The following is an 18,212-nucleotide window of genomic DNA, read 5'->3' as shown; positions in this document are numbered from 1 at the left end:
ATGTACATCATATAACTCTTTTAAAAACCTTTGTTTTTTTTAAAAAATTACTAATTTATTAGTACTGAGTTCTGAAATTTCTTAGCAGGCCCTCGGAAAACAACTCTTTTTCTTAGCTGTATTTCACTTTCCTTATTTTTTATTGATTAAGATATTATTTCACAATTAATATATGCGAAATTACTTCTGGTGTTGTTTCATCTGTTTCATTATAATTGTCTTTTAAACTATGATATTTCTTTAAAAAGTCATGATTCAGAATATTATTTTTAATCATAATCTGTGAATATTTTTTCCGACTATAATATATATATATATTATACTCTAAAATATTGATATACAAATACACTAATATTAGTCCTTAGTATAATATTAGCAAGTTTTTTTAAGATCTTACTATACAAATCCTTGGTATTTATAGCAAAGATTTTTTTTTTTTAACAATTTATATTTTAACTTCCCGGATTTTTTTTAATTTTCATGGCAATGGAAAATATTTCCCAATAACATTTTTTCCTGCGGAAAAAAAATCTGGCAAAACATTCTGTAACCTTTTGCCACCGAATGATATTTCATCTGGATATATATTTGCTTTACGCATGTATACACCAAAAGGTACGAGCGTAATCTTTGGGCCGAGACCACTGGTTCGAGTGACCGGAAGTACGTTGATGTATCCAGAAACCAGACATCATTGGTTTCCCTCCCCCTTACTTACATTCCCCTGCCAAAACGAGAGCCTGAACCTCGAAGATTATTTAAGTGATCCCTCAACTAATGAACTTCAAGTGTCTTTATAGCAGTTACTGAGTTAGCTGAATACTTTTAGTGACAGCTCGCTCAAACATTTAAAAATGTCGGCAGAAGGAGCACACACCAGTGCAAAACGACAAAAGACATATGACTATGGGTCATTCTTTAAAGATTTTTTAAAAAAGAAAATTGAAAAAGATTTATTGGAAGAAGCATACATATCGTTATGTCGTGGATCGTCAGATATGGTATTTCGTACATTAAAAATACTGCAGACAAATGCCCTTCTGAGTGAGGAATTCTCCCGTGCATCTTGTGAGGTGCAATTGTTTGAAAAATACAGGAATTATGAAAAACCTAAAGTGTTATTTGGCCTGTCTCGCTGAGCTCTATGGTTACCCGAGGGGTTGATACAAGCTATGCTTAGTGTTAGAGTGCCCTTACCTTCCTACAAGGTGTCAGTCCCAGCTAACCTCGTCTAGCCCCAGATATCAGGCGCATTGCCTTGCTCGTTCCGTGGTAAGAGAGATGTCATCGAGGACGAGGCTGGAAGTACCCAACTGTTACGTCATGTCATGTGTCCCTTCGGATCCCTTTGTGATGTACCAGTACCCTTGTGATAGGTTGGGGAAACCCCTAGAACTAAGGGGCAATTACACTACACCCCCCTCCATCTTAAAAAGGAGGAACTACAGTTCCGACAAAAACGACTGTATAATCTTACAAAAAAATCCCAAGGAGAAAACTGGCAACGTCTTTTACTAATTAAACCATGACACAGGGTATCCTAAGTATCCACCCCCCTTAATCCTGGATAAGGGGAAAATTGACAAAACTTAATATTTCCCAAGGAAAAAAAAAATTTAATTACCCATGTAAAAATAAACATATGAAAATCGAGCTCTGAACAGCTATCTTATCTATAGAGTACCAAATTCCCAACAATTTACACACCAGAGTTGCCACAGGGTGCCAACTAGACTTGCTTCAATTCCCTTTCTATTATTTTTCTCTCACTAATTTATATGTTTACTGATAAGTGCTAGCCTACTGATTGCCCTTGGAGAAAGGGACTTGTATAATAACATTTTTTACCGACCAGATACTGGTCGGTAAGAGGTTATAATTTCACATCTGTTGATAATAGATAATTAAGCTGTCATGTGTATATATCCCATGCTGTTCTCCCATATTTTATCTCAAGTAGATTACAATTTTACTTTTCTTATGATTTCAACATCAAAATGGATACAGATGTCATATCTGCTGCAATAGATTTTGGATTACAAAAGTTATCATTTACTGAAATCAAAATTAACCAGAGAAAAGTTGTAGAAAGCTTTTTGGCAGGCAAAGATGTATTTTTTTGTTCACCAACTGGAAGTGGCAAATCACTAACTTTTGAAATAGCACCTTTTGTATTTAAATATTTACAGAAGAATGATATGTGCATTGTACTTGTTATTTCGCCTCTAACATCTTTAATGCGAACACAGACTCAAGCATTGAATAGAAAAGGGATTAAAGCAGTATATTTGAAGGACATTACCTCACCATCTAATTTTGAAGACAGCCTAACAAATCTTTCCTTAGGAGATGTGAAGGAAGGAAAAATTGACATTATTTTCTCCAGTCCAGAGTCACTTATTGGACACGAAAGAAAATTACTGTTGGATTTGGCAAAGAAAAATTTTATCAAGACAGTATTTGTAGATGAAGCTCACTGCATAAAAAAGTTGTAAGTATTTATTTTTGTACATATAACAAACAAAAAAAGTATAATACTAATAATAATAATCTGAATCGCTCTAACATAAGATATAACATACATGACATACATAAGAATAAATATGTATATCTTGAAAATAGTACATGCATACAAAAGAACATCATATATTTATAAATGTATATATAATATATATCTGTACATGCACTAACTATTTAATGTTTATTTATTCAAAACATTCTCATTTAATTTTACTTTTAATATTAATCACCCTTTTAATTGAATATTTCTGTTACTATTATGAAAGATTATTCTGCCAATGGTGTCAAATTAAAAACTTTCAATTCATATTGTGATGTTTTGAAAGATGTATGAAATATTTGCTACTGGACAGTTGGATATCTACAATAATTAAGATTATATAAATATGTTTTCTATGGTGCTTACATAATTTTTCTTATGAAATACTTCTTTGTAAAGCTAAAGCATTTTTATGAGACCTATGCAGATTTATATTGCAATATGATTAATTAATTTTATTTTTTTTCAGTGGGCTTCCAGATAAAAAGAAGAAGAAATTGGCATATAGACCCTGTTATGGCCGACTTGACGAAATTCGTTCACTTGTTGGGGGTCATGTACCAGTAGTGGCTCTAACAGCAACAGCTACAGAGGAAACCAAAGCTGTCATTAAAAAGCAACTTTGTATGGATAACTGCTCTGAGATTATGGTAAATCCTGACAAAAAGAATGTGACATACTGGGTACATAATTTACCTTCAGATGATATTTGCACCAATTTTAGATGGTTAGTAAATTTATTAAGAGGATATAAGCAGGCCACTTCAAGGATGATTATATTCTTTAGGCAAATCAAACACATTGCAGACGTATACGAATATCTTGAAACATCCCTTAAGCATGATGCTTACATAGACTTCATAGAGGGAGGACCAAATGATAACAGAAATCGCCTTTTTGACATGTTCCACATGAAAACCGATGATGACGTAAAAGATTTTATTTGTACATCCTACATGAATCCAAATGGTAATATTAGAGTTGTTCTATGTTCAACATCTTTTAGCATGGGTCTAGATGTAAAAGGTGTGGATACAGTTATACATTATGGTCCAGCTAATGATATTGATGACTATGTACAAGAATCTGGTCGTGATGGTAGGGAGCTTTCGCAACAATGCAATGCTATTCTACTAACTTACAAAAGATGTTTAGGAAGTCAAAATATATTCCCATCTATGAAAGAATATGTTAAATCTAAAACCTGCAGATGGGCATTTATTCTAAATATATTTAAAACAATTGTTGAACATGCACATATACCTCACTTTTGTTGTGATATTTGTCGTCTCTCGTGCAAATGTGCATGCAGTTGTGAAGATGAATGTGTATGTACAAACACTTGCAATCAAGTTCTCCCTAAAATAAACACAGCTATTATGTCAAATGAGGACAATGATGATAGTGATGATAACGATGACAATGACATCACAGAACTCGATGATATGTTTTCAAGTGATAGTGACAGTGATGTTTTAGAATCGTCAACAAGAAAACCACAAGTCATTTACAGTTCAGATGATGAAATGTTTTGAAACAATAAAATTGTTCTGCTAATAGAAATGTTTGTTATGAAACTTTTTTAAACTAGCACCAATCCAGTCTCCAACAAACTCCATGTCTAGCTCTGTAAGGGGATTTTCCTTCATGTTTGGATAGGCATAATGTGATCGGCCAGGAATGAAATCGAATAAATTACATGCCTGGAATTGTCTGACCAAAGTTAAAATGTCTATTTCCTTGTCACATGTTTTATGTCGTCCTGATTGAACATGCACTTTACACATTTTGTCAAACTGTTTGATAATTTCGTGGACTTTCATAGCACTCTTACTGACTCTCGAAACCACTTTCTCAGTAAAAACACCTCTGTATCTATGGGCAGAATCTTTAAACACCTTATTACAATGTTCAACATCTAAATCATTTGGATGATTTGTATTTGCGTCCCCCTTATGGTTTACAGTTCTGTTCCATATCAGTCTGTGTGCCTGGCGTTCTGTTAACAAAACTTCAGTTTGGGCTATAGTTTCCAAGGTACCAAAGGCGTATTTTGTACAATGACAATATTTATAGTACAAAACCAGGAACTGGTCAATTCTTAACATCCTTGTTCCATCACCCATATGAATTGCATCGTTGTGATCCATTCTTAATAAACCCAATGTTAAAACCAACTTTGTGTACGCACTAACTCCATCAGATTCGTTTTCGTTATCCTTGCCACTCGAAACTTTTTCCTTAGCAAAAAGAGGATCATAATGATCATGAATGGAGGATTCATGTTTTCTGAGGGAATGTGGTTGTTTGTACTTTTTTCCACAGTATCTACAATGATATGTATTGCAATTTGGCCCATATTTTGGAAGTTTAGGTATCTCTGGCAATGTGAATGTCTTAACAAACGAGCGTGCCTGATCAAAAATATATTCCTTCATTTCATTTGTATTCCCAACTGCACCCTCATACACATTTTTACAGGGTAAAGAGTCTATGCTTTCCATTCCAAAGTGAGTAAGACCACCTGTTATAATATATGCTGTGGTAACTTTCTCAACAAGATCAGAAGCTGCATAAAAATCATCGGCTGGATCTTGGGTAACATTTCTTGCATTTATGGTATTGCGTGCTGCATACAGAGTTCCCTGGTCTCTAGCTGACGAGGTTGAGTACAACAACTTCCAAATGACCTGAAATTGAAGCAATCAGACAGATTACGGGTTTAACAATGAAAAAATATGCATTTCTCAAAAAATAAAAGTGTTTTTTCTGAAAAAATATATTTAAAAATAAATATCAACATACGACATAATCTGTTTCAAATTATCTTTCTTATGTAGATATAAAAAAAAAAGATGTGGTATGATTACCAATGAGACAACTGTCCACAAGAGACCAAAATGACACAGACATTAACAACTATAGGTCACTGTACAGCCTTCAACAATGAGCATGCAAAGCCCATACCGCATAGTCAGCTATAAAAGGCCCCGATATGACAATGTAAAACAAAACACATATGTAACACATAAACAAACGACAACCACTAAATTACAGGCTCCTGACTTGGGACAGGCACATGCATAAATAATATGGCAGGGTTAAAGCGGATCCCAACCCTCCTCCTAACCTGGGACAGTGGTATAACAGTACAAGATAAGAACGAACTATAAAAATCAGTTAAAAAAGGCTTAACTCATCAGATGGACAAAAATACAATTGGACGTGGCCAGGTACTTCTACATCTAGACAACAAAAAGACACTAGAAACATTTCTGGGAGTACTCTCAGTTATCTGACAGCTAGTTCAAAGCCACTTGCAACTAATAAAAAATCATGCATCTTAGAGTATTGTAGACATTACCTTTAGCAACTCTCCCTGGTTGTGAAATTCTTCCATTTTAGGTACCAGTCCCTCTAATCTTTTTGTTGGAGTTCGACCATTTCGTTTGGATGACTGTGCCTGTTTGTGTCTCTCAAAAGTTAAATAGTCTCCTCCACTCAAGACTTTTTGTGGCTGTTTTGTCCAGTCATCTGTTTCATTGTGTCCAGGTACATACTTGTGCATAAATTCACAAATGTCTGTCATATCTTCATTGTATTGCTCACTTTTCATCAAAACTCCCATATTTATCTATTAAAAGCAAAATGAGGTACATGAAATTAAACACAATCAAATATAATTCTTATATGCATGTATAGTAAAAAGTTATATGTTTTGTACTTAAGTATTAATACTTTTTAATATAAAAAAAAAAGATACGGTTATGATTGTCAATGAAACAACACTCCACAAGAGACCAAATGACTTAGAAATTAACAACTATAGGTTACTCTACGGCCTTCAACAATGAGCCCAGTTAAGCATATTATTACTTTTTAGGGTTATAATCTTTTCGACTAATTTTTATATATGCTATTGCTTGATTTTTAACATATGTCAACAAAACTTAAACTTATAGTGGGTTTATTGAAATATGTTGTATAAATAGGTTTTTTGCTAAATATCAAGATAAAATCATGAAAATGAAGGACACCATAACAAACAGTAATTTTCGAAGACTTAATTAAGATGCAGGATTTGAAAGTAGCCATTTTTAAACACATACATATAGGGTAGCCTTTTTCCTTTGTGAACCAAAGTCAAAGATTGATCAAAGTTATATAAATGTTTATGTTACATCCTTGTCCTTGTTTGTAAAATGCATGGAATATTTGCCACTGACTATTTTTAATAATAATGGATCACATTAATAACACATACAATATCAACTTACTCTTGCTGTTTTTTGCTTCATTTCTTTCATGTACTGATGCTCAATATACTCGGGAAGGACTGGTGCAAATATGTTGAAGTGTGGAATATGCTGACTCCATATTTTCGCTACTAAGAAAGTGAAGTCACTAGCTATACTGTCCAATTCTAACTGACTCGGTATGAAAGTAGTGAAGGGCACTGTATTTGCATCTCCTTTGGCAACAGTGTTGTCTAGGTGGTTCCCTGAAATCCTGTTTTCATAGGCACATATTTGGTACATATGATGGTCTTTGTGTTGGTTATAGATTGTCATATTCCTGACTTTTGTACGCATATCTACATTATCTCCTACAAAGTAAAAGCCAGGGTGCATTAAATCTCTGTACTGATGCAAATCATTTTCCGCATTAGAAAGTTCAAGAATTCGTTGTACCATTGTATCAGCATCTCCGTTCACCAAATCAATAGACTCTTTGATCATCTGTATGTTCTGAAGTAACACCAATTCATGTGACGTTTCAGTTGTTACTAGTTCTTGCATGGCAACAAGATCATTGTCCCAGTCAATCCCTAACTTGTCTGCCAAACTTAGCGTTGATTGGTAGCTTAAGCAGTCGTATGTGGCATTCAGTCGAGAAAATGCAGACTTTTTGCAACCACCTTTCCACAAAATATAGCTATTAAAATGTTGAAAAGCATTTAAATCTTTGCTGTACAGGGTCAAAAGTTTACAGCCAGCAGTCACTATACCTGGTATTAAAGCTTCGCCCTTTTTATACTTATTAAACTGATGTGCTGGGTTTGCTACCGCTGCTTCAAGTGATTTTAAGAAAGTAGGAGCTTTCTGTCTCCATTCATCTATAACTCTGGCAAATGTAAGAGACTTTATCTTGTCATGGTTACGTAAAATTGAGTTATTCTCTCTTAGTGCCAAAGTTTTAATTTCTCCTTTGATGGTATCAAACACTGTCTCTTGGAAAACATCTTGCAAATCTGGATTTTTTTAAATTAACGAACCAACTGTAGGCATATCACCAGAGGTTAAGGCATCAAGAATTGGAAAGTGCTTCGCAGGCATGCACCGTATTTCATTTTTTAATCCACGGCATATTATAACCTAAAGAATGTCTTTGTTAAAAACAAAAAAAGAGAGATGTGTTATGATTGCAGATGAGACAACTTTTATCAAGAGACCAAAATGACACAGAAATTAATAATTTCAGGTTACCATACCGCCTTCAACAATGAGCAAAGATTATCATGTCTAAAACTTTGACATACAAGTAATGTTTTATTTAATTTAATAATAGCATTGGTATAAACTGTTGATTTTGTGTGTGTGTTTCTTTTTTTTCTGGGGAGGGGGGGGGGGGTAAAATTTGCCAGATTCTAGTTTTCCAGAGAGAAAATCATCTTTAATCGATAGGGGTCGTAAAATAAAAACCAGTTTGTTTCCACTAAGAATTGGGACAAACACAAATTTGACACTTTGTTTTCCCCAAAAAAAAATTTACTGTAAGCTAAAATTAAGTAATTGTTCCCATGCAAAAGTTTTCATAAAAAAATTATTTGTTCTTCAGAAACTTGAATAATTATACCCACTATTTCCCCTCTCAAAAATGATTGTTTCCTCATTAAACTAATGTTTTTATTAGTTACTGTTTCATGTTCAATTTCAATATTTTATGTATGAATAAGTGTATAAAAAAATAAATTAAACAAAAATACATATACATAAAGATATAATTAATAGTCTTTATATATGAATATGCTACTCAAGAATTATGCTTTTTAAAAATTTTGTATTCAAAACTGAAAATAACTATGCTTGAATCATAGTTTTAATCTAGAAACACATGAAATATTTGCCACTGGAGGAAAAAAAATATATAAAAAAATCAAAATGAGATTGTACAATTTCTTTGCTCGTTTCTGTTGGTTATAGGATGATGATACATGTTTCTTATGAAAGGTCATTCCTTTCTTATTTTTTTTTACAATAATGTACTTTACAAACATACCTTCAGTTCTGTGTCAGTTTCAGTGTCAATATTGAATTCGGAGTCATCTTCTTGTTCCTCATCTCTAGGAAACAATGATTTCCTACTATTAACAGTTGCACTACCATCCTCGGAAAATTGTCTTTTGAATGAAACCGAGTTATGTCCATGTGTTTCACGTAGTTTTGCCAAAGTATTCTGATAAGACGATTTAAATGTTGTGAAAACATTGTCAATTTTTTGCAGTTCTCTAACACATTTTCTACATGCAGTATCTGCATGTGTCTCTTCTGTAATATTTATTTCCAGATGTTTTTCAATAAGAAGACAGTATTCAGATTTGATGCTGCCATGAAATAATTTTCTCCTGTAATCACTTTTTTCAATTCTGTTTCCACAAATTACACACAGAGTTTTTTTAGTTGTCGGAGTAAATTTTATAAATCTGAAAAACTTTTTTGGAGTAGAACTTTCTGCCATTGGAACAACATAAACTCTGACAATGATGTGATGTTTGATCATATGTATAAGTTCAGTGACCTTATCTTTCTAGTAAGTTATACAATGAAAATAAATAACAGTATTTGCACAACACTGGAATATCAAGTTTCACTTCCCAACTGTTATCTGAAATTCTTATCAATAAATGTCAATCTTAATTACTCTAAGATTAACAGTTTGGTCAAGCCTCAGACAAACTTTACAAGTCCCTTCCTCCTGCAGATGTCAGTATAATTGTAATCTCCTAGTTATAGCAGTAAAACTATTAAAGGGGCAAAATTGAAAAAAAGAAATAAAAACATAATTAGGAAGGGACATGTAGCAAGTCTAGGTGCCAACCTCAACAGGTTCTTCAGGACAAATAACAGCCGAACTCCAGGTCGACCATAGCCATATGCTATTCCAACTTATACAGTCCTGGACATGGGTCTCATTACAAGACAATAAACTGCGTGCTCAACACGTCTAAAAACCCTGACTCTGTGTAATGTTCACATACATATACATGTATCAACTGTTCAGACCTTAACTGACAAAAATCATGCTTCAAAATATAAAACTATCTCAATGTCTAAATGACAAGTTCATTAATACCACCCTGAATTTCCAAATGAAACTAACTAACATGTACATGTATAACTTTGTACATAGTTTACAACCGACTAAATACTATAGGTCTATAACCCCAAAACTAGGAAGGATGTACATGACCATAAATAATTTGACTCTTGTCAAAAATCCCACATATATAGTGCCTCTATATAAGGATGCATTTAACTATTTTACTACTTTAATAGTTAGTATCACCAAAATCTAAATAAAAACAGGGTCAAGCAAAAAAAAACTAATAAAAATCACAGAAAGTACAACAATGGCTCACACTCAACACAATTTCAAAGGTGTTAAATCCCAAACTGGGAAAACTGTTACTGAAGGCGCCTCACTTCAATGTGAGGACGGTGACCTAACAGGTCAAAACATACACTATCATCTAAAACTCTTCCTTCACAGATCAGTGAAACATTCCCACTTTCAGGGAATCGTTCAGTAACCACATTGTACAGTTCTGCCATAGAACTAACCCTTGCCATACACTGCAAACCCTCATACTGTATAAGTACAATTGTTGGAACTTGAGGACTCTGTCTCGACTTGAGGTGTGAAGAAGAATGCTCTACCTGGGATTCAGCTAGTTGTGAAACTTGGCGTCCTAGGAGAAGTACGGTTTCATTCTTCAGAGTATGGTGTGCATTTGTTTCATTGTCAGCAATATTGGACTGCAATTTTCTCTTTTTGCTAGATGTTTCAGTGTTCAAACTTTCACTCTCATAGTGAATTTCTTCTATTTCGTCCATTACTATGGTACGTCCTTCTTGTTCAGACTGAACATTGTCTTCCTCCCCTTCTTTTTGAGGAATTGCTGACTCATCTTGAGCTTTGTTAACAAACACTGGCCAGAAACTGGCATTCATCTCAGCAAGTTCCTCAGGTTCTGGAGGATTTCTAGGATTGTAGCTAAATCCTTCGGCCACCATATCTTGTTGTTCAGGGCTGAAAAAGTGTAGAACTGAAGAAAGAACTCTCCAATTGAGTAAACAAGCAGGGCTGTTTACCGGTCTCAAACTATACCTAAAATAATCTGTCCATCCCATCTCTTTACACACTGTACGATGGACTTGCATCTGTATCCCTGAAACATGTGTAGAACGGGGCACAAAAGACTTCTCATTGAGGAAATTCACCAAGTCTTTGGCAGTACCTGTTTCCTGCCCGGTTAACCATTTTGCTATGAGCATAACCACATAAGCTCTATGTTGGTGAAATCTTCTGTCCTCCATCAGTCTTTTGGAATGATATGTCTGAAAAATTTCAGAAAGATGTTCTTCAAAACAATGTCGTTTTACGTCTCTTCTATCTACCACTACTGGGCAGTTCTTTACAGGACATTTACGGTCTGTTGGACTTTGAACACAAGTCCTCTCCCTTTTTCCACTTTTGGGACAAGTATAAAACCCAAGGCTCTCTCTTGATTCTACCTTGTCAACCCTACTGTCTCTACATTGATCAGGCTCAGATCCCTGTGTAGATGTTGAGGCCCTCATAGCTAGGTTAGACTCTACTTGAGGAACGACTGTTTCAAGATGAAATTCAGCATTTTGCCTGCTGGCTGGGAACCTTTGTGTTGACCCTTCTGTTCTGGGTTTCTCATCTGAAGATGAATCTGAAGTGTTCTTTCCATGAACAACGTTGACATTAGGTTCATGTTTTCATCTCCTAGTATAAATGGCATGTTCCTATTCTGTACAGTTAATGTTAGTTCTCTTACATTCATTACAACTCTATTATACATGAAAAAGACACATCCCAGTATCATATCACATGACACTGGAGCTACATACAGTTGTTGATTGAACTGTATCTCTCCAATCTTAAACTTTATAGGACTAGAAAGCCTGCATGGCATTGTCATGTTGGTACCAGCACCATGCATGGTAGTCTCCCTGATAACATAGGGCTTAGGCTCCGAAGTGTCAAAAATTGTGTCCTTAAGAATACTTACTTCAGAACCTGAATCAACTAGAGCGAGTACTTTCTTTCCCGCAATATATACTTCAACTCTAAAGAGTTTGGCTGGTCCTAGTGATCTAACTGTACTGATTCCAGATACTACTCCTTCAGATTCATGAGAATTGTCTATGTTATTCTCATCAAAAGATACTTGTTGAGATGTTGGCTCTTTCTGTACTGTCTGTCTTTCTGTTTCTTGTACATAAAGTTCTGGACAGTCTTTGATATAATGACCTTGCTGGTGACAATTAAAGCATTCATTATTATAATAACCCTGTCTGGTATATCTTCTGTCGCCAGAGTTATTCCCTCGCCCTCGACCATAATTACGAGTAGGCGAATAATCAGAATACATGTTGTCTTGATTAGGTGACCTAGAACTAGGACTGGTTCCATGTTTGGCTGATTGTTCCTGAACCAAACTGGTTACTATTGACATCATTTTCTTTATATGTTCTTCTATGCGAGAGAGACGATTATCCATACTAGACTTGGTGCTACCTACACCAAGAACTACTGGTGAGTTAACTGACTTCTCTGAAAGAGACTCCTCCTTGCTAGTTTTCTGAATGGCACTGACAGCCTTCCTAGTGTGCTGACACCATCTAATCATATCCAAGGCTGCATCCATGGACTTTGGTTTAGAGATACAAGCTTCTGTTCCAGCAACTGTATCATTACAACCCTGACAAAACCTCATGATTGCCTGTTCAGTCATTAGTTGTTCACTGTACCTGCTATAGGCTCTAGTGGCGAGAGTCAACACTCTTTCCGACCACTCCTCTAAGGTCTCCTTTTCTCCTTGGGCACTTGTCTGGAACTGAACCTGTGAGGTTTCTGGCAATTCTTGATGACCAAATCTCTTATTCATATTGGATACAATATCAGAAAAACTTGCTGTTTTGTTATTTTCTAGGATTAAGGTGTAATACTCACTGGCTGCATCATCTAGGCACCAGCAGAGCTGTTCCCTTTTTTGTTTATCTGTCCACTCGGCCATTTTAGCATAACTAGAAAACTTGGTATAAAAGGCTTTCCAGTTGCCCTTCCCATTATAGCGGAGCGTTTTCGGGATCGAGGACAGAAATTGTCTTTTCTCTATTTTCTCCTTTTGTCTACTTTCCTGACTGCTTTCAGAACTTTGACCATCTGTGTCAGATTCTGATCGGGAGTCACTAGACATTCTAGACATTCTAGGATTTGAACGACTATGGTGTAATGGAAAACTCCTTACACTTCTTAAAGGTGAGAAATCACGCTGTTGATTCTTATGAGGTCTGTTGTACTCAGGTTCTGACCTTCGCTTTGTTCTGGACTGGCGGTATGCTGAAACATTTGACATGTCAGAATCACCTATATATTTATGTCTAGGATCACTTCTTTCTTGTCTCCCATAGTAATCACTATTATATTCCTTCTGTCTTGCTGAAGGTTGGTTGTAATGCAGCTGAGGTGCTCCTGATGGTGGAGGTTGCTGCTGTGTGCCAGGCATAGGTAACTGAGGCACGTGTAATGGTTGTGACTGACCCAAACTTGGGTACGTTAAACCAGGTATGTATTGATGGTTGTAAGGCATTAAATTTGTTGGTGCTTGTGGCGGTGGTTCACCTCTAGGAGGTTGATACATAGAAGTTGGGTGACCAATCATCTTATGTTGTTGAACTTCTGGTACAGAACTTGGTGGTTGAAACCTTGGTTCTGGATAATTTGGTTGTTGATGAACAACTTCACTAACCTGTTGTTGTAGCTGCTGTAGAGGTATAGAAGCCGGCGCTGCAGCTAGATGTTGTTGTTGCACAGGCTGTGCATAGTTAATGACCCCTTGTTGAAGCTGGTCTAGCCGTTGTTGTAGGCATTGTACTTTATGTTGCATTTCCACTCTTTGTTGACTCTTGTTGACTTCCAGTCGGTGAAGACTATTGAAGCCATGTTGATATTGGTCGACATAGTGGTGCTCATGTTGTACACTTGGTGAAAAGTGAACATGGTCAGATGTAGGTGTATGTAAGAACCTTGGTTGTTGGTCATAATCAGAGCTATTATATCTAGGCGGAGTCTGTTGCACCTCTTGTTGATGGTTGCAATCTTCCTGTTGATCGACTACAGGGTTTTGAATATGCCAGTTCTAGCTAAGCGGTATGAACATTCTGTCATATGGGACATCACCGTCCTGTTGACTGTCTGGTTGAGGGTGCGCAACCATGTTGATCCTTGGTGGTTGAGTATGATACTCATTGCTACAAACACTCAGGTCTGAGTTCAAACTCTCTGAAGAAAGGCTCTCCTGTGATGGTTCACAATGTAACTAGTCTAACATAGTTAAATGTTCAGAACGACTTTGTATTTGTTCCAGGCGATGTTTGTCCCATTCAAGACTGGAGCAGGCTCCATCCTCTGAGCAAGATGATTCTACCTCATCTTGAGTACCTGTATCCTTAAAACTTGAACAAGGATACTCCTCTGGTTCCAACAATCACAATCAACAATCACATGATCAGGCTTTGGAGGCAACATACTCACAGAACAGGCTCCGTCACGGACAGCTTCCCTGAGCTCAGCTCTTGGTCTTCGTGAAAAATCAATTATACCCAGAATACCTTCTGTCACTCTCAAGTGTGGAATTTGGAACAAAACATCTCTATCAATGTGGATACCTTTTGCCCTAATATCCATGATCCTTCCTGCTATGGCCTCCCCTATGCCAGGTATGCAGGTAAGTATTACCTTAGGACAGGTGTTAATATTGATCATGTACCCCTGCATAGTGACTTTGTACTTTACAAAGTTATAAAAATTTATTTCACTTTATTCAATATAATTCACAAAATTATATTTATACACGGATCAACAATATTTTTTTATTCAACAAAAACTCAAGTCAAAAATAAAATATACACGGAACACTATAAAAGCAAACTGCTCTTGTGTTTGTTTACATCCGTTTGTTTACATCTGTAAACATAATCCAAGATGGCGACCAAATCTCGCTATCACTAAAGCAAACTTTTCAAAAAGTTTTTCCTCAGCCCAAGGATTTGTAACTATCGAATCCTTGCTCAGCCCAAAAACTATACAAATACGACTGACTTTCACCTAGAAAGTATACCACCGGACCCAGTTTGTCTCCCTTAGACAAAATACTTATTTTTAGATTTGACTGAAGGCACTCAAAATTTTGGAGTGATGCCAAAATGGCGTCCAATCCCCTACAGGACCAAAATTTAAACCACCCGCAACTACCAGTAAAGTGTTATTTGGCCTGTCTCGCTGAGCTCTATGGTTACCCGAGGGGTTGATACAAGCTATGCTTAGTGTTAGAGTGCCCTTACCTTTCTACAAGGTGTCAGTCCCAGCTAACCTCGTCTAGCCCCAGATATCAGGCGCATTGCCTTGCTCGTTCCGTGGTAAGAGAGATGTCATCGAGGACGAGGCTGGAAGTACCCAACTGTTACGTCATGTCATGTGTCCCTTCGGATCCCTCCGTGATGTACCAGTACCCTTGTGATAGGTTGGGGAAACCCCTAGAACTAAGGGGCAATTACACTACAAACCTCTTGCCCGCATTTATGCAGCTGGGTCAATTTTTCAAAATGGAGTTTTTATTTTGAAGAGGTTCCTTGATCCGCACCCACAGGTCCCAGAAGATGAGAAACAAATGGAAGCTTTAGAAAAATTACTAAATTATCTTCTCAAGGGTAAGGCATACATTGCATTGTATGTTCAATTAGTACATCTTGGAAGGCTATATTAGAATTTTGCTTTAGCACCTTCCTGGAAAAAATGAATCCATGACAAATCTCCCCACTGGCAAATCTACCCACACCTACTCGCCCCACTTTTTCACCAACTCGCCCCACTTTCTAAAAAATCCCTCCACTTTTGTTTACCAACTCGCCTTACTTATGAAAAGGATAAAATCCCATTGGAAATAGGTTGGATATATTGCTTCATTTATAAAAAGAGAATCCCTCTGATATATTATATGGTCTACCATCTCGCCCCACTTCTGAAAAATAGATAAATCCTGATGAATTTAGTAATGCCAACTTGCCCCACTTGTCCTGTATGTTCCTGTCTCACTTTTAAAAAAACAATACACATTTTTTCCCCGTTTGAATGGTTTTACACTAGTCATTCGTGAGACCCTTTATACATGTAGCTTACTGTTCGATGTGAAAAAGGCTCCATGTTGAAGACAGTTCTTTGACCTATACATACATGACATAATGGTAGTTCTTTTCTTTTTGTTGAAATAAAGCATAAAGAAGTGAGTATCAGTATTCTCTATGACATGAATGCCAACTAGCCCAACCAGTGAAAAATAGAAAAATCCTGATAAATTGAGCAATGCTAGCGCTAACTCGACCCACTTATGAAAAGTAAAAAATACCTGATGAATTAAGTTGAGTCATGCCACATCAATAATAATGATTGAGTAAATTTTCGTTTTTTTGTATTCTGTGTATATTTTTTTTTTTAGTTATGTGGGGCGAGTTGGCAGACCTGAATTTTTCATATTCATCTAGGATAATATTATTTCATTAAGTGGGGCGAGTTGGCAGGAGAAAAATTAACGGGATTTAACCCTTTATACAAGTGGGGCGAGTTGATAAACCAGTTTAGGGTGATTTTTTAAAAGTGGGGCGATTTGCCAGTGGGGCGATTTGTCCTGCTTCCGAAAATTTATATATATATATCCTTCATAAGAGTCATAATTATTTGGACTAGTACAATAATGTAAGAGGGTTGGTCCTAATTCAAAGAGTATGTTCTCCCTACATGCACTACTTTTAAAAGAAATGATATCACGGATATATAGTGGTATAATAAACTTGTTCACATATTATCATAATTATCATGTCAGATTCAAGGTTGTCAAAAAAGTAAGGCAGTGTCTGGGCGTACCCGCATTCGGGTACAAATAGTCAAATTGACATTCGTAGGCTACGCGTACCCACATCCTGTTTTATAATAAAATGCCATCGGATTGGGAATTAAACTTGAAATATATATACAGAACAGGGTTCCTTTTAAAAAGATATTTTAAAGTAACTGGTTTGGATATTTTCTGCAACACCATTGACCATTAGATTTCAAAACAACACAATGAATATATTAAAGATAAAAGATAAAAAAAAAAGTCTATTACATGTAGGTATTTTAATTTGCTATTGATAAGTTTTTCATGACACCTTTCAAACCCACTACTAAAAGATGTTACAACCTGGGTCCAATTGAGGCTATAGAACCCCTCGCTGAGGTTGGTGCGTATCCAAAACATGATTAAGATTTATTCAACACAAAAACAAATGCTGTCTCACTTTATTTTGTGACAATGACAACAAATATAAGAACATGAAGAATACACTTGCCAAAACTTGATTACAAAGCTATAGTTATTAAACACAAAACCAATTGAAATTGGGCGCGAACATGTAAGGTGCGAACAGACTTTTAGTGCAAAGGTGAAAGGGGACAAACATGAGTGGGTGCGAATGTGAATGGGCGCGAACAAACCCGGATTCTTTAAAATTGCTACCAACAGCATAAACATGTAAACTTGTTTAAAATAGATTACTGGCGTAGTTAACGTTGTTTGCGTATTGACGACAAAAAAATATTCCTACGACTTTTTGCAATTTGGGAAGTCTAAACTATCTTTAGAGATTTTCTGCGGTTAAATATTTCATACATTTGTTCTTTGGCATCTTAGCCAAAAGCTCAGGGGATAATAAACTACATTTATATATATATAAGGATTCCTTATGCATGTTATGTGCTCTACTTCTTATGTACAACTTCAAAAGTTTGGGGTTATTCGACAACCATTTAAGGTTTTTCTGGTCATATTTTTTGTTATCCAGAATAAAAAGTATGAAATAACTGTCAACTATTAGTTATAAATAACAAATATAATATCCAGCTAAATAATGACAATGGCACGTATTTCAGCATTTATTGAGTAGAACACAAATCTAGGGTGCTCGCATAAGGCAGCTTAACTGCCTAAAAATGTAAAAGACACCCTTTATTTCTTAAAGGGGAAGTGGAAAGGGACAATAACATGTATTTTATACGTTGCAATAACTTGTTTCCCAATCCATTATAAATAGATATTCATGATTAAACCACAATTTCTTATACATGTCATATTGATGAACATGATAATCATGATGATATGGGGTACAAATGTATATATTGTCACATTTGTGTGTAATTCTTTTGCAGATCATGATATTGCATTAGAGGAGGAAACTTGTGATGACGCAGAGTGGGCAGTTATTGTGTCACTGCATTTGTTATCACCTCTGACTGTAGATGGAAG

At 35.9% G+C, this 18,212-nt stretch overlaps 2 protein-coding genes across 2 annotated transcripts; one reads left to right on the top strand and one right to left on the bottom strand.

Moving 5' to 3' along the window:
• Positions 1 to 1,739: 1,739 nt before the first annotated feature.
• Positions 1,740 to 4,095, top strand: LOC134696327 (probable ATP-dependent DNA helicase RecS). Its single transcript, XM_063558050.1, has 2 exons — positions 1,740 to 2,491; positions 3,030 to 4,095. The coding sequence occupies exons 1-2, from the start codon at positions 1,998 to 2,000 to the stop codon at positions 4,093 to 4,095; spliced, it is 1,560 nt and encodes a 519-aa protein (XP_063414120.1). The 5' UTR covers positions 1,740 to 1,997.
• Positions 4,096 to 4,113: 18 nt separating this feature from the next.
• On the bottom strand, positions 4,114 to 7,933 carry LOC134696326 (uncharacterized). The gene is made up of 3 exons (XM_063558048.1): positions 6,838 to 7,933; positions 5,925 to 6,194; positions 4,114 to 5,250 (listed from the first exon to the last, which is right to left on the bottom strand). The coding sequence occupies exons 1-3, from the start codon at positions 7,357 to 7,359 to the stop codon at positions 4,114 to 4,116; spliced, it is 1,929 nt and encodes a 642-aa protein (XP_063414118.1). The 5' UTR covers positions 7,360 to 7,933.
• Positions 7,934 to 18,212: the final 10,279 nt, after the last annotated feature.

This window comes from Mytilus trossulus, chromosome 14, assembly GCF_036588685.1.
Source record: "Mytilus trossulus isolate FHL-02 chromosome 14, PNRI_Mtr1.1.1.hap1, whole genome shotgun sequence".
Lineage (NCBI taxonomy): Eukaryota > Metazoa > Mollusca > Bivalvia > Mytilida > Mytilidae > Mytilus > Mytilus trossulus.
Note: the sequence above shows the minus strand (reverse complement) of the source record. Positions and strands in the feature narration are given on the sequence as shown.